The following is a 24,102-nucleotide window of genomic DNA, read 5'->3' as shown; positions in this document are numbered from 1 at the left end:
GTGCTTCTCCTCACCCCCTTCCTGTTGCGCTTGCCCATGTGCTAAAGTTCGCATGAGGTATAACAATGTGTTCCGCCTTACACATTAAGAGGTATATTTGTAGAGTTCACACAATGCAGTGCACCAAGTGAAGTTGCTGCGCTCCCTTGTATGAACAGAAGAGAGCAGAACTGCACAATTCCTTCAAAGAAATGGGTCCGTTCTGCTTTTTCCATGCGCTAGCGCATGTGTGGCTGACTACTGCCAATGCAGGTACCCTTACGCCATTGTGCAAGCTTTAAGGCTATTTCCTCTTTAAAGCACAAATGCAAAGAGGAAATAACGAGGAGAAATAACAATATTTCTCATTGTTATATCAGCTTCAGGCAGGCGCACCCTTTTGGTGTAAACCCATGTCACCAAGTCTTTGTAGATAAAGGTGTGCGTCAAAATCCATGGGTGGATGCACTGCACATAAAACCCATGCCCCACCCATATAATGCTTACCTGACGCAGAATAACGCAAGGCAGCACAATGCGCTGATAAGTTTTTTTTAACAAGCATTCAAATTACCATTTGTGTTGCTTTGCAACTAACACAAAGGAGTTTGCATCTGGTCTGCATCAAAAAAAGTGATGCAAACCTGACACAATATCTTTGAAAATATGGCCCTGAATGTTATGTTATGTTATGTTATATGTGGTTTTGTAGCGCGCTCCGATAGTCAAGACTGTCCTGGCGCGGGAGTGAAACTGAAACAGAGTGGGAAGTAGGTATGCTAATCATGAGTTTGAAAGAGGTGAGTTTTGAGCAGTTTTTTAAAATTGGTCAGATTGGGAGCGTGTCTAAGAGCGTCTGGCAGGGCGTTCCACATTTGAGCTCCCTTTACCATGAGGGATTGTCCGCCCAGGCGGACTCTTCTAAATCTGGGGATGATCACCTGCTTTTTGGAGGTGGAGCGCAGCTGACGGGATGGGAGGTAGGGTGTGAACCTTTTGGCTAGGTAAGAGGGGCATGGTCCATTGAGGGCTTTGTAAACGATGACCAAAGTTTTAAAGCGCACTCGTTGAGCCACAGGGAGCCAGTGAAGATCCTTCATCTGTTTGCGCACGCTGAGTCTCCTGGGGATGTTAAAAATGAGTCTCACCGTGGCATTATGGACAACCTGTAGCTTCTTGATCATATAGTCAGGAGCCCCTAAATAGAGGGCGTTTGAGTAGTCCAGCCGGGAGAGTACCAGAGCCCTGGCAACCGTTTCTCGAATGTGACAAATATTTATGTAAAGTGAGTTTTGACTTAAAGAGTGGAAAGCAATTTTCAGTTCATGTGCCCAACTAGTTGGGTTTGATTGAAACATCACTAATATGCCTGTTGCTAGGACAAAGGAAGAGGTGATTTATTGGAGATTCGATAAATAGATAAATGTGGGTGTAGGGAGCTCCATCTTAGGGCTACCACTCCCCCTTCAGACAGCCCACCCACACATACCAGTGCACAGAGTAGGTGGCCCACTCACCTTAACATACAACCAAGAATTGTTTTACCACAAAATGGTGACTTCAGTGTCCTCGTGAATCTCTCGGTAACCATTTACACTTGAAATACATTTTATTACAGAATATTAATCACCAACATGTTTCTGAACAGTAAAAGTTAAATGAGCTTACTGGAGGGCCAGTGGCATGAGATATAAATCTTCTGTATAGTGCAAACCCCACATCTGTTCCAACTAAAAAAAAAAAAAGAGATAGCTTTGAGAAAACATCTTAGAGTAAACAAAATCAGTACTCAGTTCTTACAGAAGTAGCAATCAATAGCAACTAGGTTTATACAGGCCTCTTGATTGATAAATACATTCAAAATTATAACATTTTGCAATTGAAAATAGGGTATATTTATAAGAGTTTTTCCACAAAAGGAAAGTTAAGTGTGATTTCTAAGATGCTGAGTAGAAGCTTTCTTCTCCCCTTCCTTCAGCTCCCCAATTTTAGCCTGGGGAAGGAGGAATAACCAACTCTACCTGATTTCAGGGACAATCCAAAGTGGCGAATACTAGCTTGACTACCCCAGGCTGCTGAAACTCCGTTTTGATCAATTTGAAAGATATTTAACAAAAAGCTACAGAGAAAGGGTAAAGGGGACAAGAAAATTGCACAAGACAACAGGTAGGGACTTTAATGCAAAAGCAAAGGGTAGAAACAAGGGTATAGATAGGAGTCAAAGTATCCAGTCATATGTATGGGTAGAGGTACAAGGGCAGAGGTAGTAGATGGTGGAAAATTGGCATAAGCAGTGGTAAAGGTATTAGGATAGCTGTACGAGAATACAGCTAGGCAGAGACGTAGTATGGTGTAGGTTGCAAGGTATATGTAGGGGTAGCGGTACTAGAATTAAAAACAGGGCTGGAGGTGCGAGGGTAGGAATAGAGGTACAGAGGTATAATAAGGTTACAGGCAGTAGGTTATACTTACAGAATAAAGAGGTTAAGGTACATATATGAGTTAAGGGCTCTATTGTAAATGTCTTTTATATATGTAAAGGTAAAAAAGCATAAATAGAGTCTGAAGTACTAGGACAGATGCAGGGGTAGAGGTCCTAGAGTAAAGGAGTAGAGTGTAGTATCGAAAGAAGACACATTTGAGAAGGAAGTGGGGGCATCAGTAGTATAGGAAAAGCATTAAGATGAGGACAAAATGAAAGAGAATGGACATTACCTAACCATTGGTTTAGATGTAAGTTATTAAGGTTACTGATTGGAATCAATCCAAGTTACTCGAATGAAAAACTTAAAACGTTAAAGATAGATTAAGTGGGTAATTGTACTTGTGGCCTGAACACTTTATGCGATAGTTTGCACATTGTTATAGACTATTTAAAATTCTTGCCCCTGCAGAAGAGTATTTTACGCCCTTTGGGCTTCATCTACAAGAAAATGATGCAGCGCGACGCCACAAGCCATTTACCTGCGCCGGGCTGCGTAATTTTCAAAGCAAAGGCATGCGAAGTATTAACACCAATATGACGCATCCTTGTGCTGGCGCACAATTGGCTGCCATGCACTAGTGCAGGCAACCTCGCGTCATTTTGCAAGGGTGCCTGCGATGTGGGGATTATTGTTTTGTGGAGGAAGGGACAGCTTCCTCCACAAAAACTATAATTAATGGCATTTTCCTCTTTCTATGTGTGCAGAATTCTGCAGCACGTAAAAAGAGGAAAAACAAGGAGAAATAAAGGTATTTCTCCTCGCCGCACCATTCCTATGCCTCCCCTGGGGAGGCGTAGGATTCTGACGCATTCTCAGTTTTACAAAATGTTGTAAAACTGGGAATGCGTCAAGTTCCATGGATGTTGCGTGGGAACAACCACAGCAACTTCATGGAATGCTCCTTTTAGCAGAGTAATGCGTGAAAGGGGCCCATATTTACAAGGCCCTTAAAAGTCACGCAGGGTGACTTACGTTACCTTATAAATATAAGCAAGCCCATTGCGCCACTGATGCTTAAAAAAAAGGTGGTGCACCGGCAGCGCAATGGGCTTGTTAATAAGTCCCATTGTTTTTAAACTATGGCATCAGTAATCGTGTGCAGCAGTAGCATTGTTAAATGGCATGCCCTTTTTGGACATAGAATGGGTTATTGGGAAATTCATGTCTGCTATAAAAAAGTTTTTAGGGGATTTTGAGCAGGTCAAGTAGATTGTAAAATATATTGTAAGTCGATTTGTGGTATTAATCTCATAATGCTTTGTCTAAGACCCTCTAGCCCTTGCTGTTTTACATAATTGCAACATGATGTTGAGAATGAAGGTTGGCCTGCTGGCTTCTCGTACCAAAACTTACCATTTCTCTAAATCAGCTGTCCACCATGTACATCTGCAAAGAGAGGTGAGGCGCTCCTTCACCTCTTTCCAAAAGGCGTGCTAGTCAAGTACAGCAAGACCCTGTGTAGCAGGCTTAAAACACTTTCAAAATCCAGAGTCCAGAACCAAGTCATCTGACTCTTTACCGGGTTGACATTTAATGACACATCCCATCAGTAGAGACGTCCCTCCACTGGCTCCCATCAAAAGAAAGACTGCTTTCCAAAACTGCTAAGTTGTTTGTTCCTTAAGTTCCAACGAGAAGTCCAAGGTCTGCCATCCGAAATCTCTCAAAGTTCAGCTGACAAGAGTTATGAAACGTCTAGGCATGCCTCTTTCTGTGCAGGGATCCTCTTTGTGAACACTCTAAAAATACATCCTAAACTAGAAATTGACTTTCCGAATACAGAAGGTGTCAAACCAACCTGGCATATGGTTAGTTTGTATCCCACAGACTAATTCTCAAAATCGGACACCTTTTGCTCAGTTCTTCTGCCTTGCCCTGTAAATGCCTAGGAGCTGCCATTGCCATTACCACTATAGGGCACACCAGGCCTTTCCCTTGTTGGCTTCTTTGACTGAGTACTTTTGCATACATGCAGCCTGCTCCTGCCTGGTATCGTTGCTCAGTGCCGCATTGCTGTGTGATTTGCCTTTGCCATTTAATAATTATTTAACTCACTACTCTGGCTAACGCTGCAGCGCGAGGGATATTTACTGGTTCTGGGAAATTTCTAAAGCCTCTGGGGGACTGCTGACACGGCGCTCACTGTTACACAGAAAGGAAAACTTTGAGGGCATTGTTTGCACGGCGCTCGATTTTCTGAAGCTAATTGACATAGCGCGACCCTACTGCTAGCACAGACAGTCACCTGAGCCCCAGCCTACCTCCAGTTGCGTTTCTCCCCACGCTGCCGCCATCTTACGTGTGTTGTTGTTTGTTGTTGGTGCCTCAGAGCCTGACCCCCACAGCCCGCCCCGCCTCCCTGATGACCCTCCCTCGCCCCTCCCCCTCCTCCAGCCATATATGAAAGATGCATTCTCGCGCAGCGTTCACACGCAGCGGTCGCGCCCCAGTTGCGCCAAAGGTAAGCCCGTCTACGCCCGTCCGCGCCAAGCCCGCGCCCAGCGCCAGACCCCCTGGTTCCCTTATGTCCCAGCCCACCCGCATTACATACGGTTCCTCCTCCCTCCTCGCACTAAACCCCGGCCGACTCCCCAACTGCGCCCAAGCCGCACCTGGACACACCCATGGACCCTTCACATGCAACTCCTGCAAGTTTGACGGCACAAAAACCAATTCCACACCCACTAACACAAAACATAGATCTGTCACCAACCACCTAAAATGCATCCTACTCAACACCTGATCGGTCCACAGCCACGCCATCGACCTCTGGAATCTACTAGACACCATCTCTCCAGACGTCGCCTTCCTAACAGAAACTTGGATGAACGCCTCTTCAGCCCCAGACATCACCATAGCCATCCCGGAAGGCTACAAGATCATCCAAAAAGATCGCACCATCCAAACAGGAGGAGGCATCACCATCGTTCATAAGAAGTCCATCCGCATCTCAACCAGCTCGGACGTCTACCTCTCTAGCGCCGAACACCTTCACTTCCAGATCCACACCGACCCCAAGACCACACTCAGAGACACCCTCCTCTACAGGCCACCAGGACCCCGTGCACAATTCACTGAAGACATCACTGATTTTATCACCCAACACGCCCTCTCCTCCGAGGACTACATCCTATTGGGAGACCTCAATTTTCACCTGGAAAAGAGCAAGGACAACAACACCACCACCCTTCTGGACAATTTCGCCAACCTCGGACTCAAACAACTTGTTAATACCCCCACACACCATGCAGGACACACTCTCGACCCTATCTTCACCTCCAGCAAACATATTTCCTTCAGTCACACCACAGTTCTCCAATGGACGGACCACAGCTGCGTTCACTTCGTTTACAATAAGACCACAACCCACAACCATCCTCAACCTACCCTGCGAAGAAACTGGAACAAAATCACCATCGACCAGATCTCCACATCGCTTCTTCAAAACCCCCCTGCCTACTCATCGAACCCCAACCAAGCAGCCATTAACCTCACTCAATGGCTAAGCAACACTGCCGACAACCTAGCACCTCTGAAAAAACATCAAATCAAGCTAGGCAGCAAAAACGCCCCGTGGTTCAACGAGGATCTTAAGAAATCCAAGAAACTCTGTTGCTCCCTTGAGAAGGCCTGGAAAAAAGACCCAAACACCAACACCAGGGACGCCTTCAAAAACGCCACCCGCATACACCACCAATTGATCCGGACTGCCAGGAAAACCGCATTCAAAGACCGACTAGACTAAAACGCCCACAACAGCAAGGAATTATTCAACATCGTCAAAGAGTTTACCAATCCCACTGCCAATTCCAACAACATCACCCCCTCTCAAACCCTTTGCGACTCACTAGCTTCATTCTTCCACGACAAAATCGCAGACATCCACAACAGCTTCGACAACCAACCCGAAGACCAACCCACCCAACCCCCTGCCGTACCTTCACCCCCCTTGAATATCCTTAATGACTGGAATCCAATCACCACTGAGGACACCATCCGCCTAATGAACTCCATCCACTCAGGATCCCCCACAGACCCATGTCCTCACCACATCTTCAACAAAGCAGACTCCATCATAGCACCACACCTCCGAGACGTCATCAACTGCTCCCTCAACTCCGGCACCTTCCCAGAAAGCTGGAAACACGCCGAACTCAGCGCCCTTCTGAAAAAACCCACAGCTGACCCCACCGAACTCAAAAACTACCGCCCCATCTCGCTCCTTCCATTCCCGGCCAAAGTCATCGAGAAAGCTGTCAACAACCAGCTCGCCGCCTTCCTCGAAGCCAACATTTCCCTCGACTCCTCACAGTCCGGCTTCCGAGCCAAACACAGTACTGAGACCGCACTCATCGCAGCAACAGACGACATCCGAACTCTACTGGACAATGGAGACACAGTCGCCCTCATCCTCCTCGACCTCTCCGCAGCCTTCGACACAGTCTGTCATAACACCCTGTTACAACGACTCAGAAACATCGGAATCCAAGGAAAAGCACTGGAATGGATCACCTCATTCCTTGCCGGAAGAACTCAGAGAGATGGCCTCCCACCATTCAAGTCAGAGGCCACTGAAGTCATTTGTGGCGTGCCACAAGGATCTTCTCTCAGCCCCACCCTCTTCAACGTATACATGAGCCCCCTCGCGACCATCGCACGCCAACACAACCTCAACATCATCTCCTACGCTGATGACACTCAACTGATCCTCTCACTCACCAAAGACCCAAACATCGCCAAAACCAACCTACATGAAGGAATGAAAGAGGTAGCCGAATGGATGAAGCATAGCCGTCTGAAACTGAATTCAGACAAAACAGAAGTCCTTATCTTAGGTACCTCCCCCTCCGCCTGGGACGACACTTGGTGGCCAGAGGCCCTTGGAAAAGCACCCATCCCGACGGATCACGCACGGAATCTAGGCGTCATCCTGGATTCTTCACTCTCGATGACCAGACAAGTCAACGCCGTCTCTTCATCTTGCTTGAACACTCTTCGCATGCTCCAAAACACATTTCGCTGGATCCCCACCGAAACTAGAAAAACGGTCACCCACGCACCGGTTACAAGCCGCCTGGACTACGGAAACACCCTCTACGCCGGTACCACCGCAAAACTTCAGAAAAAACTCCAACGCATCCAGAACGCATCAGCCAGACTCATTTTAGACATCCCGCGTAAAGAACACATTTCTGGTCACCTGAAAAACCTCCACTGGCTCCCCGTCAATAAGAGGATAACTTTCCGCCTCCTCACCCACGCACACAAAGCTCTTTACGAACTTGGACCCGAATGCCTCAATACACGTCTTTCCTTCTACGCCCCCCCCCCCGCCAGCTGCGCTCTTCCAACCAAGCCCTCGCTGCTGTTCCCCGCGTCAACAAAACCACCATGGGAGGAAGATCATTCTCCTACCTAGCGGCCAAAACCTGGAACTCACTTCCCTTGCACCTTCGCCTCACTCAAAACCACCTAGCATTCAGAAAGCAGCTTAAAACCTGGATATTCGAGAAGTAATTCCCCACCCCTCTTCAAGCGCCTTGAGACCCTCTGGGTATGTAGCGCGCTATATAAATATATTGACTTGACTTGACTTGACTACATGACTCCCTATTGCAAAGTGCTCAGGGTTTTACACAAGGAGCTATGCAGTTCTTTAAAAACCTCTCAAGCACACTTTCCTTGCATGGTGCCCACAGGAGCAGAGGGTGTTAACTCATGTTAATGCACTGTGCAGAGAGGGCAGCAATGTCTACCTATATTTGGAAGGTTGAGATGACTTTGCATCTCTAATGGGCCATATAGGGAACTAAATAAAAGAAAAGTATAAAAATAAACAAAATGGGGAAGGGATTGGTGGATTGTAAAGAGATGTGCTTTAGGAAGAACAATGCCGGTAGTAATTGTAAAATAAAATACATATGAATATTGCTGTGGAACAAGACATTTGCATATGCTACACAGATGGTCACCCATCACTGGCAAATGTTGGTGTGGCAGTTTTGTGATTCATAGAGTTTACAATAAACTTACCAACAAGTATAATGGACACCAGTCTGAAAATTCCAAACGCAGGGATCATTTGTCTAAAGTTCTTGCACATGGAAAGAAAATTTGAAAAGACTGTTACAATAAATAACACATTTCTTGTGAAGGACAAGTCATAAGTAGTCTTGAAATTCTGCGGTTCAAGAACACTAACACAGTTTAAATTAAATAGAAAAGTCGAGAGCTCCAGCACTCCACAACTATGTACTCTCCTAGTCCCAATTACCTGCTGCACTATGCAATATTCTTGCCAACTTATGCATTAAAGTAACATACCCTTCCCGTGAGTAGTGAACAAGAAAACATGTCTACCCTCAAAAATGTCTATTCGCCTTAAGTTAATTTCTTTGATGTTTTCTGGGCTGTAAAGCCTGGCTGTATTCACACAGGATTTGTGCAGAATGATCTTATTGGTGATTCAATAAAAAACGTCTGGGGTGCTCTGTTGGAACTGCACATACACAAATGTGCCCCCATGTGAGCATTTACACTAAATAATGGCTGTGAGGGTAATCCGCCCCTATAGGAGCACATTCATTACTCCCAGGTGTTCTTTTGAGCAACCTCTAGGCTTGCACACAACACATTACAAAGCACTGAGAGCCCTCCTTTTCTGTATTAAATGTTGCTCCTTTCACAGTGTCGAAAATAAGTGTCCACAAGTTGGGTTCAGCTGTTAGCATTTGAAGAATGCGCAACCACCCTATGTAAATTGGGTTCGCCATCATTCAATGCATTGAGCACATGTGAATAATGCATGCCTTTTTTGTGCACAATTTATCAACATTTTTTGAACAACATCCGTTGAAAGCAAGGGTGGCTCCTCCACTAAGGCGGAGGAGCATCGCCCCATTGCTCTTCGAGCAGGAAAAATAAAATTATATTGTTGTTATTATTATTTTATTTTTCGTAGGTTCTGGGCTGCGTTAGGGCGGGGAGGGCTGGAGGCACAGGGGGAGGAGTGGTTTGCACACTCGAAATGCACCTGTGTGCTTGGCCCATCTTGGCCCAGTGAAAGTGTCATGTGCACTTTGCTTGTTCCCCACCAGGCAGCATTACACAGCCTGGTGGGGAACATGCCCAGGCACCCTGTCCCCATTTGAGCACCGAACCACAGCACTCAGACCAATCACAACGCTGCATTGCAGAATTGTGATTGGCTATGGGTAGCCTGGTTCTTCTTGGTTCCGGGACTCGCCGGGGGAACTGGAGGATAGACGTCGCCTGCCGAAGAGGTAAGTGGTATTTTTTTTGTCACCCCTTCCCTTCAACCTTGATTCCCAGCCATCTGCTACTGGTAGAAAGGCTTAGTAATGAACTAAGGGAATATTTTGAATCAAACTGACATCCCCCCAAAATTTGAAGGTATAAGCGTAGATGTTCCCAGAACTGCAATTACTCACTCCTCCACCCTACACACATACCATTAGGCTTTCTTTTATCCAGTAATGGACTCTGTATGTTTGGACACCTCTGCTGGTACCAACCCTCATTGATGTGGACATCCCTACTTACCCCCTACAATTCTAGAATAAAGGACTGGAAAGTCACATGACCAAATTTTGCTCATTTTATAGTATTTCATCTTAATCATCAGACAATGTTTAGTCAAGGAGGAAACCTGGGGTGGACATCGGTAAGGGGATTGTGCAGCATTTGGTGAAGGATGATTCCTGAATATCAATAATACTGTGAATGGCCTCATCGACAGGGCACTGACTCACCTGAGCTCCACTGTATGATCTCCCTCCATGGCAGGTAACGGGCATTTTGAAGAGTTAGAATTGCAGGTAGATACCTATGGCTGGCCTCTAACAATCAGACTTCTCCGAGTCTCCTGCACCCTTGCCCGTTTTTGCTCCTTTCCTGACTGACGGGAGTCTTGGTGATCTGCAGCGTGGTAACAAAGATGGCAGTCGCATGCATGCCTTGAACCACAGAGACCTATGAGAGGGTATAGAGCCCCTACACACTGCAGTTGTCACCCCCTATCACCGACAAAGTGGACAGTAGTGAGTACACACCTGAGTTGGCTAAATTGCATCCTGATTAGCACACGAGGTGACTGGCAACAGTCAAGACAAAATGGCATCCCCCAAGAACCATCACTTGCCTAAAAGCTCCAGCATGTGTTTGGGTTGCTCCATCGAGCTGCCTCCTCCTTCGCAAATACCAAGGTCAACTTTCCTCTCCTGAAGGACCTATCAGTGGAGAACCACTGATTCCACAGTACTGGAGAGGGCTGAGGTTGCCAGCAGACAATCTGCAGTAATCTCTGTGGTGCTCTGACCAGACTCACCGCCCCACTCCTGAGCATCGCTGCACTCTGTCAAACTCCACTCTTCACCTGGCGAGTTCCTAGCTCACCTGCTCTTCCACATCTTTGGGATGGCATTTTCAAATAGCGATGTGGCACTTCTCACCATACTTGACTGCTTTAGGAGGTATTTACAACACCTTAAATCAATTTGATCTCCAGACTCACTAATAGCTTTTTGGCATCGTACATTTTAGCCAACAGGGTGTTCACCATGGCTACAGTAAAATGCAAGGCAGGTAAGACTTCCTCACTTAAAGATATGCTACACTCGCAAAATTCAGACAAGCCCCAGACTCATGGCACACCAGCGGAGTCCATTCAGAATGACCCACCGACTGTTTCAAACACCGGTATGCAAACTCAGTGACGGAAGTGGTTCTCGAAGAACTTCAGCAAGAATTCTGCAAAGACATGGTGTTAGCATATGAATAAAGCTATCATAAAGCATGACTGCTCAAAATAAAAAGCTGATACCCTCCTCAACCAGGTTGAAAATGATGTCACCACTATGGCACATGACCAGGATGGCCACGCTTGGTAGTTGGCCACATTGGATACACATCATATGGAAATCACAGACCTGGAGGTCCTGGAAAATCATGTACATTTGCATCAGAGGTGTCCTCAAAAACCTCCAAGTCAAAGATTTTGAGAAATATATGCAAGCCGTATTTCTCGAAAAAATGCAAACCGTATGCCAATCTACCTACATAACACTCATAGGGTCTTCTACATTTCAGCAAAGAAAGAACCAGATGCCAGATGTCCTTAAAGAAGCTATTCTGTCAGTGGCTCTGAGCCATGACCTGATTACCTTCATCAGGGCTGGACTGGGAGCCCAAAGCAGCCCTGGCAATTTGGTAGGACTAGCCCCAGAGGAGGGGGCTGGTGATGGACGTGCGCATGTGTGCACTGCTGCTTTTGTTACTGGGGACCGATATTGCAGCACCGAGCAAAATCGCCCCCAGTAACAAAAGCAGCCCCACCACTAAATAAATGGCCTCTACCCTTCAAGCCTACCGGGGAAACGCCCGATGCCCCTATGGCCAGTCCGGCCCTGACCTTCCGAGACTCTGCCAAGGTTGCCCGGAGGGCCCCGTAGGGGACCCTCCAACAGGACGGCCACCTTAGTGCCACAGGAAGGCACAGAGGTTAGCGGCCCAGGCGCTCTTGGCGATAGCCCACAAGGGTCTGTCGGCCGCGTCACTTCCGGTCCCAATGTGGGCATGGGAGGACGAGGGGTCTTCTCTGGACCTCAGAGTGCAAAAGTTCATCCTGTGGGCCAAGGATGGTGGGAAATCACACCCTTGGATCTTGGGCCATCTGTCGGCCATCAGCCACCACGCAAGGACAGGAAGACCCTACCAAATCCTCTGTAATTAGGGCTGCTCTCAAGGGCGGGGCTAGGAGTGAGCCTCGATCCCTGGACAAAGAGCCCCCATCAGTTACACAATCCTTCAAGGGATGCTGGACAACATGCCCAGGGCCACCCACTCAGCGTATGAGGCAACACTATTCTCCGCTAGTTTCGCGCGGGCATTTTTTGGGGCCCTTAGGATTAGGGAGCTAGTGGCGCGATCTAAACAGGACACCACTGGGGTAGCTTTGAATTTTAAGGACATTACCATCAGCACGTCCTGCCTCACGATAGTGGTTAGACAGTCAAAAACAGATCAGGCAGGGAAAGGCAGAGTGGTCCTGCTACAGGGGCTGGGAGACGTCAGGTATTGTCCTAAGCTATTGGTATAGACTTATTTGGGCCTTTGCCCTGCTACGGCGGGGTTCCTCCTGGTGCACGAGGACAAGTCTCCAGTCACAAAGTTCCAAGTTGAGCACATCATGCAGGCGTGTTTAAAATTGTCCGGACAGACAGGGGTGGGAAAGAGATTCAGCAGTCATTCATTCAGGATTGGGGCAGCAACCACAACCTTCCTATCAGGAATGCCGCCAGAGCGAATAAAGCAGGTGGGGCGCTGGGAGTCACAGTGCTATAAGCGATATATCAGGCCTTGATCAGAAAGGTGTTGCGAGCACATGGGTCCAACAGTCAATTTTGTACATAAGAGAGCACAGTTCTGGCCGGTTGGCCATATAAGGTTGCAGTGATGTGGTGTGTTGTGCAAATGTGGACTTATAGTGTGTATACGTTGCAATAAATATGGTTATCAAAAACAACATCTCTTTATTTACCAGGAACCAAGGTCTGGGTGATAGGCCATTCAAGCATCGTCAGAGTGGCACGGTGGGCAGAGATCAGAGAGTGGCGGCATGGCTTCTCCGCCCCCGAGATAACGTGGCTAGGTTACCCGGGGTTGCGCTGGAACGAGCTGATGAGGAAACTACATCAAAGAGGACAAGGGGAACCCATTTAATTACTCGGGACCATGGGTAGCAAGTATTTATCAAAACAACAAGTGGTCCTGAGCATACAAGAATAAGGAAAAAATGATATATATAGATCACAATGGAATTCTATATAGTCTAAGATTCCTTGACCAGCCGGCCAAGGAATATTTATTGGTTCAATTGTTTATGATGTCAAAGATACAGCAATTAACCCAAGCGGTAAGGGTTAAATTGGGGCACAGTCCTGTGCCATACAGAGAAAAGGAGGGCAAGAGGGTAAAGGTAAGTGAGGAAAGTTATCAGGCAAACAAAGTGAGCTAGCAGGTCACTGGCATTAAGTATACATTAGCAGTGTATCCTGGAGTCATTCATACACACAATAGTATTATATAAGTACATGTATGAATTACTTTAAGGTCGACGTTTCGCTAGGGATCGAAACGTCGACCTTAAAGTAATTCATACCCTCTTGCCCTTTGTGATCTATATATATCATTTTTTCCTTATTCTTGTATGCTCAGGACCACTTGTTGTTTTGATAGATGAGGAAACTACAGCAGGGACTTGGGAGGGGAGTGTGCCACCTCATATTCTGGTCATACACCTGGGAGGGAATTACCTGACTACACTGGGGAGGAGAGGACTGCTGCAAGTGCTGAGGGACACAATGTGTCATTTGAGCACTCAGCTGGGGGCATGCAAACTGTGGTGGTCAGAAATTTTACCTCGCTCAGTTTGGCATGGGGCCCAATCAGGAGACGACACGGAGATCTCGCGTAGAAGAGTGAACAGCGCCATGCGTAAATTCACAGTGCAAAGGGGATTTGGCTTCATCAGACATGGTTTACTTCATGGCAAGTCTACTGGATGCCGGGAGGCGGATGGGGTTCACCTCTCAGGGGTAGGCATGGACTTATTTCTGCTGGACCTTGGGAAGGCCTTGCGAACGACAGGCTGTAGATAGGAATTTCGGCTGGGGTGGGGGGCCCTGGGTGTGACGGTGGCCACCCACAGAGATGTGAAGGTGTTACAGGGCGATCCTGCAAGGTACAGAAGGGTACTATACTGCAGCAGCACAACAAGGGTGCAAAGCCAAGGATACCCAGGGATGTCTTAGCGTGTCCCCAGGAAGAACTACGGTGCCCCGTTAACCCTACGGGCGGTTGTGGGCCTGAGCAACCGGGGGCTGCCTGGAAAGCTCTGCCCACCTTGGGGGGCGTGAGCAAGGGAGTGGACTGGCGGTCCACTGATTGGTAATCACCGCGTGGTGACGGCCTCGGTGCAATTTGGCTCATCAGGCGGCATAGGGGCGGGCCTGCCCCGGGGATCGCAAGTAAGATAACCCACCATGTTGGCATATTGGTTATGCAAATAAACCTGCAGCAAATTTCTCCACTAAAAAGGTGTTGTGTGGTTTATTTATGTATGTTGCCTTACAACAGTCACAGAAGTTTCCCGGCATGAACCATCTGCTCAGAACGCCACAAGAGACCCCTGACATACAACCACGACAAGCTGGTCTCGTAAAGAAAAGAGATGCTTGAAGCGAAAGAAGGACAGTTTAGGTCCTTTTGCTACCTCTGAAGATAATTTGGCGGCAGCAATACTCCACCCTTATCATTGGACGTCCAGAGCTGCTGAGGGGAATGCTGCCTCCTTCTACAGAACCACACCCACACTCGTCAGAGCTCCCCTTAATGTCCTACAATGAAGGTCCCTCATTTTGCGCTGCACCACAGTCAAACTGCATATACAACAGCACCACCATAACTCTCAGTTCGCATCTTCTGACACACCAGCCTGGGCTCCCTCATAACCACCCAGAGCTAGACCCCACAATGATTCAGGATGGACTGTACCCACAATCCGGACAATTGTACCGTGAGAGGATCTGTTCTCTTTTTGCTACGTTATACTTGTTTTGGGTTTATACACTGTTAGTTTTGTTATTGTTGACATTAGTTTACCAAGTATACTCATGTCACTTTATTACCACAATGTCGATCACACCATCCTATTCACTCCCCAGTTTTTGCAACTCATAGTCGTGCCACACAGTAAGCAAAAGAGGAGGAGCATTTTGCTCTCCAACTTTGTTTTGCACAATCTCACTTGCAACCCACCCCACTTGACGATGACAAACATCATAATAGTGGCACTCAAAACCCAAGGCCTCAACTCCCCAGTGGCTTCACCGCAAAGACGTGGACATAGCTCTCCTACAGGAGACCCGCCTGATATCACAGGAAAATTCACAAATTGCAATTTTACTAGTTCCCATCTCAATACCATGCAAACAACACCTTAAAAACGAAGGGCACAGCCATATTACTATTCAGAGGCCTATCCTTTGAACTAGACAAAATTAGGCTGACACGAGAGGCCGCTGGGTGGGAATCAGGAGCACACTAGGTAAACACCTCCTGATGCTGAACTTTATATACGCCCCCACCACAATAAGGAAACGTGGCACATTTCACCAAAGATCATTTAATTATAGCCAGAGACTTCAATGTGACCCTCCACTCCATAGAAGATAGGCATCCCTTCCACCCCACGGGTCACAGGGACACTGGGTCTTTGCGCCACAGCATGATAGACCTCAATGCAGATGTCATATGGAGAACACAACATCCAGGAGAGAGGGACTACACCTGTTACTCAAAGGTGCACAGATCCTACACACATCAACTCCTCTCTCACCTCCAGAGCCTTACAACCACAAATTAACCACACTGATATTCACCAGAAACTCCTAGTCTACTATACCTTGATGTGGCTACACTTAGATATCATAGAACCCTAGTGCCAGACATGCAGCCGTGGCTTATGAGCGAGGTGGCTTTGAGGGACATTGTTAGAGCTGGGGGTCTCTAGCTGGCAGAGGTAGGTACCTTTGTCCAGATAGGGACCCTTGCTTCTAGTTAGGGTAAGAGGGATACACACGTGTGCTCACCCCCTTTGTAGTTTGGCACGAGCAGACAGGCTTATCCCAAAGGCAATGTGTAAAGTATTTGTACCAGCACTCACAGTAACACAGTGAAAACACCACAAATGGACACCACATCAGATTAGAAAAATTAAATATCTTGATCTAAACTAAACAAGACCAAAACAATAAAAATCCAACATACATATACTCAGTAGAATGTCTTTAAAAAGGGTTGTTGCAAAAAGAAACTTGTAAATGGTAAATGTGACACTTTTCTCTCAAAGTACCTTAGATGTGTAACGCAGAACAAGCAAAAGGGTTGCAGAGAAGGCAATGCCTCAACTCTTTCTGCGCTGCGGTTGCGATGCAACAAGATGCCACCTCAATGCTTTGCGACAAGATAAAATGGCAACTCTGATGCGATGCGACAACGTGGATGCGATGCATATACGCCTGACGGGCGTGCAACGAAATCGGTGGTTTCTTGAGCCGCGACAGGCTCTGCAACACACTTTTCCGGTGATGCGATGGCGATCAGCGGCAGCGGCGACACGCTTCCATAGCGATGTGATGGCTCGGCGACATGCTTCTCCGGTGATGAGACAGCGACAGCGGCGACACTCTTCCTTGGCGATGCGACGGCGGCTGCTGAGGCAGTGCCATGCTTCTCCCTCGTTACATTGCGCTTGCAGCTCCCAGCAGCAAGAGATTCACACACATTTACAGGCACCTCAGGGCAGGTCAAAACTTCCAGTAAGGAAGTCAGGGAAGCTGGGGGTGAAGTCCTTTTGTGCCTGGGACTTCAGAAACAAGAGGCCAGCTCTTCTCAGGCTCTTGGAGACTTTTCTTCAGATGGACACAGCACACAGCAAAGTCCTTCTTGAAGCAGGGGACACAGCACACAGCAAAGTCCCTTGATCCTCTCCTCAGCAGAAACAGCAAACTGCAGGCCAGTCCCAGACACACAGCAAGGGCAGTATTTCTCCTCGGTCTCTTCAGCTGTCCTCTTTGGCAACAGGTTCCTCTTGATCAGAAAGTAGTCCAAAATTCAGTTCACAACTTCTTCCTTTGTCAGTGTGGGGCAGGGTCATCAGACGCACCACATGTAAAAGGTGGGAAGCAACCAATAAACAAAGATCCTTAAGTATTGCCCGGCAGTGTCGCCTCTTTAACCCACAAAATATTAATCAATGAAGAGGCAGGCGCTGGAGACTGGAAGGCAGGAAACAAGGGTTTATTCTTCTCCGGAGGAGAACACATCAGTTCGGACAGCAAGTATCGTCACGAGGTGCTCTAACCGCATCTCTGAGGCCTGGCCTCTTATACACAGGTTTATTGCTTTATTATGTCAAACACATCTCTGTCATTACTTTGATGTAAGGAAAGACATCCTCGGAATCCCCGCTTCAGGCCTGTTCCCACACACATTTACAGTTGAAGTCCCCACCCCGGTCACAACAGGTGATGATTATCGCACAGCTGGACATTCCGCCGATTCACGGAATGTATGTGGTCGATCGGATCTCATGGGGTGGGGGTTTTGATCAACTCATGGATCCTTTGATGGGGGAAGCTTCCTACTGTACAGGCGGGGGGGGGGCAATAACAGTATCCACAGGGCCAGGTGGCGGCCTGGGAACGAGTAAGACAAACGGGCACAAAGGAAAGGGGGTTCTATCAAAGGATCCGGGACCATGAAAGGAATTGGAGGGAGGTGTCGCGCTGGGAACAGGATGGGGTTCCGAGGCAGAGCTGCGCTGAAGAGGGGTTTATGACCCAAGGCACGTGAGAGCGGGGGCTGTCAGCGTGTGGGGGATGCTTTGCGAGGTCAGGAGAGAGAGAGAGAGACGCGCTGGCTATCAACGATGGGCAGAGAGGTCATGGTACTCAAAATGGCTGCCGCTTACGCGCATGAATGGGCTCAAAAAGGGCAAGATGGCGCCGATAATGTTGACGTTTGCGGCCTAACTTTTAACAGTCCTCCCTTTTCAACATATCTAGCCAACTTGCCTACTCAATGTCAATCTTCATCAAATTTCTAACCTCGGCATCATATAATGCTCCCATGCGTTCGTTTCCAAAGTCCACAGTCTTAGGGCAAATACAATTTGTACATAATGAACATAGAGGTGGCAGGCATTGAATTCCTAAGCATAGACCACATATTGCTACTACAGGAATCAAGATAATGGTAAACAGTCTCCAGCCCCAGTTCTTAACAGTGCTCCAGAACCATCCACCAAGTGACCATTCTTCCTGCTCCTGGTGGACTTCTGACGAGAGTCTGTGGAGATGCTCGATGGCTTTATATACTGAGGGTGAATTGTCCGGTATGTATGTACAGCAGCTGGACCCAATAATGCGGCATGCTCCACCACGGTCCGCAAGAACCACATCTAGCACAAGGCGGTTCTGGAGTGCCACCAAGCGGACCGCTTGAAGCTCGGCAGTGTTGTTAGCAAGGATACCAGCTGTGATGTTCATTGTTGTCTCAACTGCCTGAGTCAGATGTCGGATGGCACGGCTGTTTGCCATCGGGCCCCAGAGTGGAACAAGTCCCTTCATAGCATTGAGGAACTGTGCTCCTGTTGAGTCGGCTTGTTCAATGTCCTTGGCTCGTTTTTGTCTGTGATGATTCGCTGGAGCCACATACGTCGGAGGAAGGATGAAGGAGATGAAACAAGTGCCCCCCCAGCCTTTGGGGAGCCAGGTGTAAGCCTTTGTGCCACAAACGAAATACATATTTGGAGAGGATACAAAGGAAGGTGGATCGGTGGAGTCCAAAGTTCTGGTGAAACGGCAGGCGCTGCGGCCTACCAGCTGTGTCCCAAGCCCTTCTATGCACATGTGGCCGGTGACGTTGATGACTGACAGGGCCACAGTCAGAGTGGCAGCCGTTCGTTTCCGCAGGTAAGAGAAGGTGGGTCTGGTTGGATTGTTGAACACCTGCATTTCAATTCGTTCTTTAGCAGGGATGTCCATGTGGATTGAGTCGTTGGAGGTCTGTGGGCAGAAGTGTGTCTTTGTTTGGTTTCGCCAGACCCCATGAAAGAAGTGTGTCATGGTTTTGCCGGAGGTGGCATTGTCTTTATAGCTTTCGTGCAGGAGCATCAGCCAAGCAAGGCAGGAGCCGTGAACTGAGAAGGGTGAAGGGATGAAAGGTATCGAGTGTCCAGTGGCGTGGGGTAGCATCCCACAGATCCAACAGTTGGTGGCGTTGGTGGCAAGATTGTGCTGGTGCAGCAACTGCACAAATGAGTTATTCCAAAACTCCTTTCGCCTCTCTCTGAGTTGAGGAGAGAGCGAAATCAGATAATGTTCCTTCATGGTGGTAGGCTGAGCAGTGGTCAGGAATGTTTCATGAGCAGGTCATTTTCTTCCACAATCCAGAGTGTGGTCATGAGGAGAAAGCGGAAAAGGATTGTGACGAAAAGTGCAATTGTCTTTGAGCTGTGGAGTCTGTCTGTTTTTGGGTTTCTGTGGTGGGTATTTCCTGTTGCTTCCATCATCTTCTTATTTGGCGCTTCCATCATCTTCTTATTTGGCGCTTCCATCATCCTCAAGGTGCTCGGTAGCGGGCAGAACCACAGACTTCGTTTAGCTTCTCTCCAGGTGACCCTTGGTGGTGTTTAGGTCACCGTTCTGAGATTTAACTTAGTCCGTGGTCTACTTAGCCGAAGCTCCCTCCTTTCGGCGCAGGAAATACCCTTCTCTGGATGGCACAGTGGGATCAGAGAATTTTGAAAGTTCAAGTGCTTCGGTGTCAGGATAGCAGGTTAGCGACGGTCGGTCCTTGTTCAGGAGCTCTTCTTGGTTGTCGATGCTTTCTGTTATGGCCAAAGTCGAGGAGACCCTCTTGCAGTGGTGTGCGTGCAGCCAGTGCCGTTTCCCCTCCACACGAAGAGCCGTCCGGGTGGTGAGCAATACTTGCCAGGGGCCCGTCCACCGGGGTTCCAGACTCTTCGCCCGCTGAAAATTACGGATCAAAACATATTCCCCCGGTTGGATGTCGTGACCCGGACCCCTGGAAGCATCGGGGATGGCCTGCTGCACCTGCTGATGAATGACAGACAGAGTTTCAGTCAATTTATACAGATAATCAGACATTAGGACGTCTGGGACGTCATGAATGGAAGTCGGTTTTGGTGCAGACCAGACGCTCATGGGTCGGCCGAAAACGACCTCATAAGGTGTCAAGTGGTGCTTGGTGGGGGTGGAACGCATCGATAGCAATGCCAGGGGGAGAGCGTCTGGCCATTTCAGTCCTGTGGTAGCTACTATCTTGGGTAGTTTAAGCTTTAGTGTGGCATTGTGTCGCTCGACAAGTCCAGCAGACTGGGGGTGGAAAACTGCGTGGAACTTCTGCTTGATGCCCAGCCCCTTTATGATGAGCTGGATGACTTCGGCTATGAAGTGGGGGCCATTGTCGCTCCATAAAATTCGACAAAGGCCGTAGCGAGGGAAGAATTCCTTTAATAGTACTTTTGCAGTGTCCATGGCGGTGTTGTCACGGGTTGGGTATGCCTCCACCCACTTGCTAAATGCACACACTACAACAAGTACATATTTCAGGCCTTGGCATCTGTCTAGCTGAATATAGTCCATCTGCAGGACCTCAAACGGGTGATTTGGGACCCCAAACCCTCCCCGGGGTACTACAGTTCCTTTCCCGGGGTTGTGTTGCAGGCATATCAAGCATTGTTGGACCAGACGTTTGGCGGCGTCTGTGATTTTATCATTGTGCCAAACTCTGGAGACAAGTTCAATCATGGGGGCTGATCCTATGTGGGCGGGGGAGTGTGCCATAGTCAGTATGGGCATGTACAGGGGGCACATTGGGATCGTTCTCTGGTAAGGGTAACAGAGTTGCCGGGTTCAGTGTGGTGCATCTTTTCAGGGTGATATGGGGTGCAAGCAAAGTCAGCTCGTATCCAGTCAGTCGTGCACTCGTCAGGTGTTGCGTCTTGGTTTGGTTCAGGAGGGTGTCAACTGCATGGGGTACCAGTACTGTGAGGGGATTCGAGAGTACGATCCCCTCACTCTGTCGGATAGAGATAGCAGCGGCAGCTACAGCTCGAAGGCAGGCAGGCAAGGCTCTGGCTACAGGGTCAAGAGTGGCAGAGAAGTAAGCGCACGGTCGTTGCTTTGGGCCAATGGACTGGGTCAGGACAGATAAAGCGCACCCCTCCCTTTCGTGAGTGTAAAGGGAGAAGGGCTTTGTGTAATCAGGGGTACCTAGGACAGGGGCCGAACAGAGGGCATCCCGTAGTTCCGTGAAGGAGGTTTGGCACTCAGGGGTCCAAGGGAGTGGGAAGGGGACATCTTTAGCTAGCAGAGAAAGCAGCGGTTTCACAATGAGGCTAAAGTTTGGCAACCACTGTCGGCAGAAGGAGGTGAGGCCTAGTAGGGAGCGAACCTGTTTCTGAGTCTTAGGGACAGGGATTTCTAGGATGGTCTGAATCCGATTGGGGGTGAGCTTCCTCCCGTCTTTGGACAGGAGATGGCCTAAGTATGTCACTTGGGGTTGGCAGAATTGCAACTTCTTCTTGGAGACCTTGTGGCCATTTTCTGCAAGGAAGTGTAGGAGTTGAATGGTGGCTGTGACTGCTAGCGGAGTGGTGTCGGCCGCCAAAAGGATATCATCGACGTATTGCACCAACACCACTCCATCGGGTAACTGGACTTGATCCAGTTGTCTCTTGAGGGCCTGACTGTAGATGCTAGGGCTTTCTGTGTAGCCCTGGGGTGCTCGGCAGAACCTATATGAGCGGGCTTTTAGGGTGAAGCCGAAGAGATATCGGCTGTCCGGGTGGATGGGGATGGAAAAGAAGGCGTTTTTGAGGTCAATGACAGTGAAGGTGGTGGCAGTAGAAGGAATCAAAGTCAGGATGGTGGTGATATCTGAGACCACGGGGTACTGGGGTACAACCACTTTGTTGATCTCTCGAAGGTCAATGATAAAGCGGTATGCTTTCTCATCTCCCTCTCCTTGTTTCTTGATGATGGGCAAGATAGGGCTGTTGAAAACGTTGCTAACCACTTCCTCTACCACTCCTGCGTCTATCAGTGACTGAATAATCTTTACCAATGCCTTCTCGCCCTCGGGCGATATCCGATATTGTGGAAGTTTTGGGAGTGTTGCGTCTGGTCGGACAGTAATGTGTACTGGGTCAATCATCATGCGCCCTACATCCGAATCTGTCTTGGCCCACAGATACGGAGGCAGGGTGTCAAGCAGGGATGTGTCAGCGTCAGTGATGGAAAATATGCGTCGGGGAGGGCAATGTCTAAGCAGAACGGGGTTGTCGTAAAGGAAAACTCGAACTCCGTCTTGAGAACATCTAATTGTCGCTCGGAAGTGTTTCAATAAGTCAAGTCCCATAATGGCGTCAGGGCTATTGGAGGAAAGTAAGAACGTGGTGTCAGTGGTGTTGTTTTCTAAGTCGAAGAGGATCGGAGCGGACAAAGGGTTGGTGGAGGGCGTTCCATCGAAACCTGTCGATGTTATAAGTGAGCCAGACAAGGGTGCCCTTGGAATCAGTTGTTTAGATAACGCACTACGTGTCGCCCAGGTGTCCACCAAAAATGGGGATTTCATGCCCAGGACCTTAGCAGTGACGTAAGGACCTTGCTGGTCAACACAAAGCTCGACTGGATCCCTCCCTTGTCCCGGGCTGTCCTATGCGAAGTCGTGGGCGTTCTCGTAATCGGACTGCTGATACTGATTTTGTCGGGGTCGATCAAATGTGTTGGGTCGGCCTGATCTGTCCTGGCTAAGGTCGTTGGTGGGTCCCCGTCTCTGGTCCCTCCCCCTTTGTTTATTCGTCTCGTCTCTAGCTTCTCGGTTTTTGTTCATTTCGTAAAGGACCGGGCACTGTGATTTCCAGTGACCGTATCCTTTACAGAATGCGCATTGGTTTTCATCTAAGTCCCTCCGACCTGCATAGGGCGCAGACGTACGTTCTCTGGAGGGCGTATCTTTAGGAGCTGTCGACTGGTAGTTTCCTTTGGGGGGTTCCTTACTTATCGCTACTCCCTGCAGCTGAGCTATCATGACCCTCTCTTTCAACTCTTTCTTCTTTTTCTCTGTTGCTCTATCGTGTTCATTTTTCTGATGTTCATAATATTGGGCCATCTGGAGGATAGCCGCAGGTTTGGAGGCTGCCCAACTACTCTCGCTGGCCTGCAGTTTCTGGGAGACATCTGGTGTCAAACCCTTAACGTAATTCTGGACAAACAGATGGTGTCCGGTTGCAGTGGTCATGTCCTGCCCGCTGTAATCGGAGAACACCGTTTCAAACCGGGAGAAGTAATCCGATACATCCTCCTGGGGTTTCTGGCGACAGGCCGTTACTATCGACCAGTCCACTTTCTTTTCTGGAATCAGGGTTTTTAATTTCTGTACGATTTTGTCTGGGAGGTCTAAAATGGATTTCAAAGGCTTTTGTCCAGGTTCTCGTTGTTTATCAATGCCATCGAGTTGTGACCAGGTATGTCCAAACAGCTCAAGGTGGTCGACTTTCCGGATTTGCTTCCACACATCAGCCGGTAGACATAACCCGAAGAACAAGTCGATGTCAGCCAGGGTCATAATCGTTGAACCTAGGGCTGTACCTAATTCAGTGTAGAAGGCAGTGGGGTTTTTACGTAGGTCAGGCAGAGATTTCCGGAATGTCAGAATCTCTTGCCGGTCCCACGGCTGGTAGACCCAGTTGTACACTACCCTTCCTTTTGCATCTTTGTGGTTTGCATCATCGTTAGTCCCTTCACCTCGTGGAGGAACCCAGTAAGGGGCAGCTTCTCGTATCGACATCATGGCGTTAGATCGCTCAGTTTGTGGTTCGGTTGCTACGGATGTCGTGGGTTTAGCTCCCGATCCTTGTTCAGTGAGGTGGCGGAAAACCTGAAGCGTTCGCATAAGGAGGTCCGTCACATCACACTCGCCCTCATCCCCGATATCGACCTTCCGATATAGAGTCGTTAGGCTCTCG

At 48.5% G+C, this 24,102-nt stretch overlaps 1 protein-coding gene across 1 annotated transcript in view; it reads right to left on the bottom strand.

The window, feature by feature from the left end:
- The window catches only part of RHBDL2 (rhomboid like 2), a 204,503-nt gene that overhangs the window by 11,757 nt on the left and 168,644 nt on the right, over positions 1 to 24,102 (bottom strand). The window contains exons 6-7 of the mRNA XM_086956430.1: positions 8,499 to 8,559; positions 1,648 to 1,709 (exon numbers count right to left, since the gene is read on the bottom strand). Coding sequence (XP_086812556.1) covers positions 1,648 to 1,709; positions 8,499 to 8,559 — 123 coding nt within the window. The remainder of the gene's footprint in view (positions 1 to 1,647; positions 1,710 to 8,498; positions 8,560 to 24,102) is intronic.

Source organism: Lissotriton vulgaris, chromosome 2_1, assembly GCF_964263255.1.
Source record: "Lissotriton vulgaris chromosome 2_1, aLisVul1.2, whole genome shotgun sequence".
Classification (NCBI taxonomy): Eukaryota; Metazoa; Chordata; class Amphibia; order Caudata; family Salamandridae; genus Lissotriton; species Lissotriton vulgaris.
This window is presented reverse-complemented; position numbering and strand designations above follow the sequence as displayed.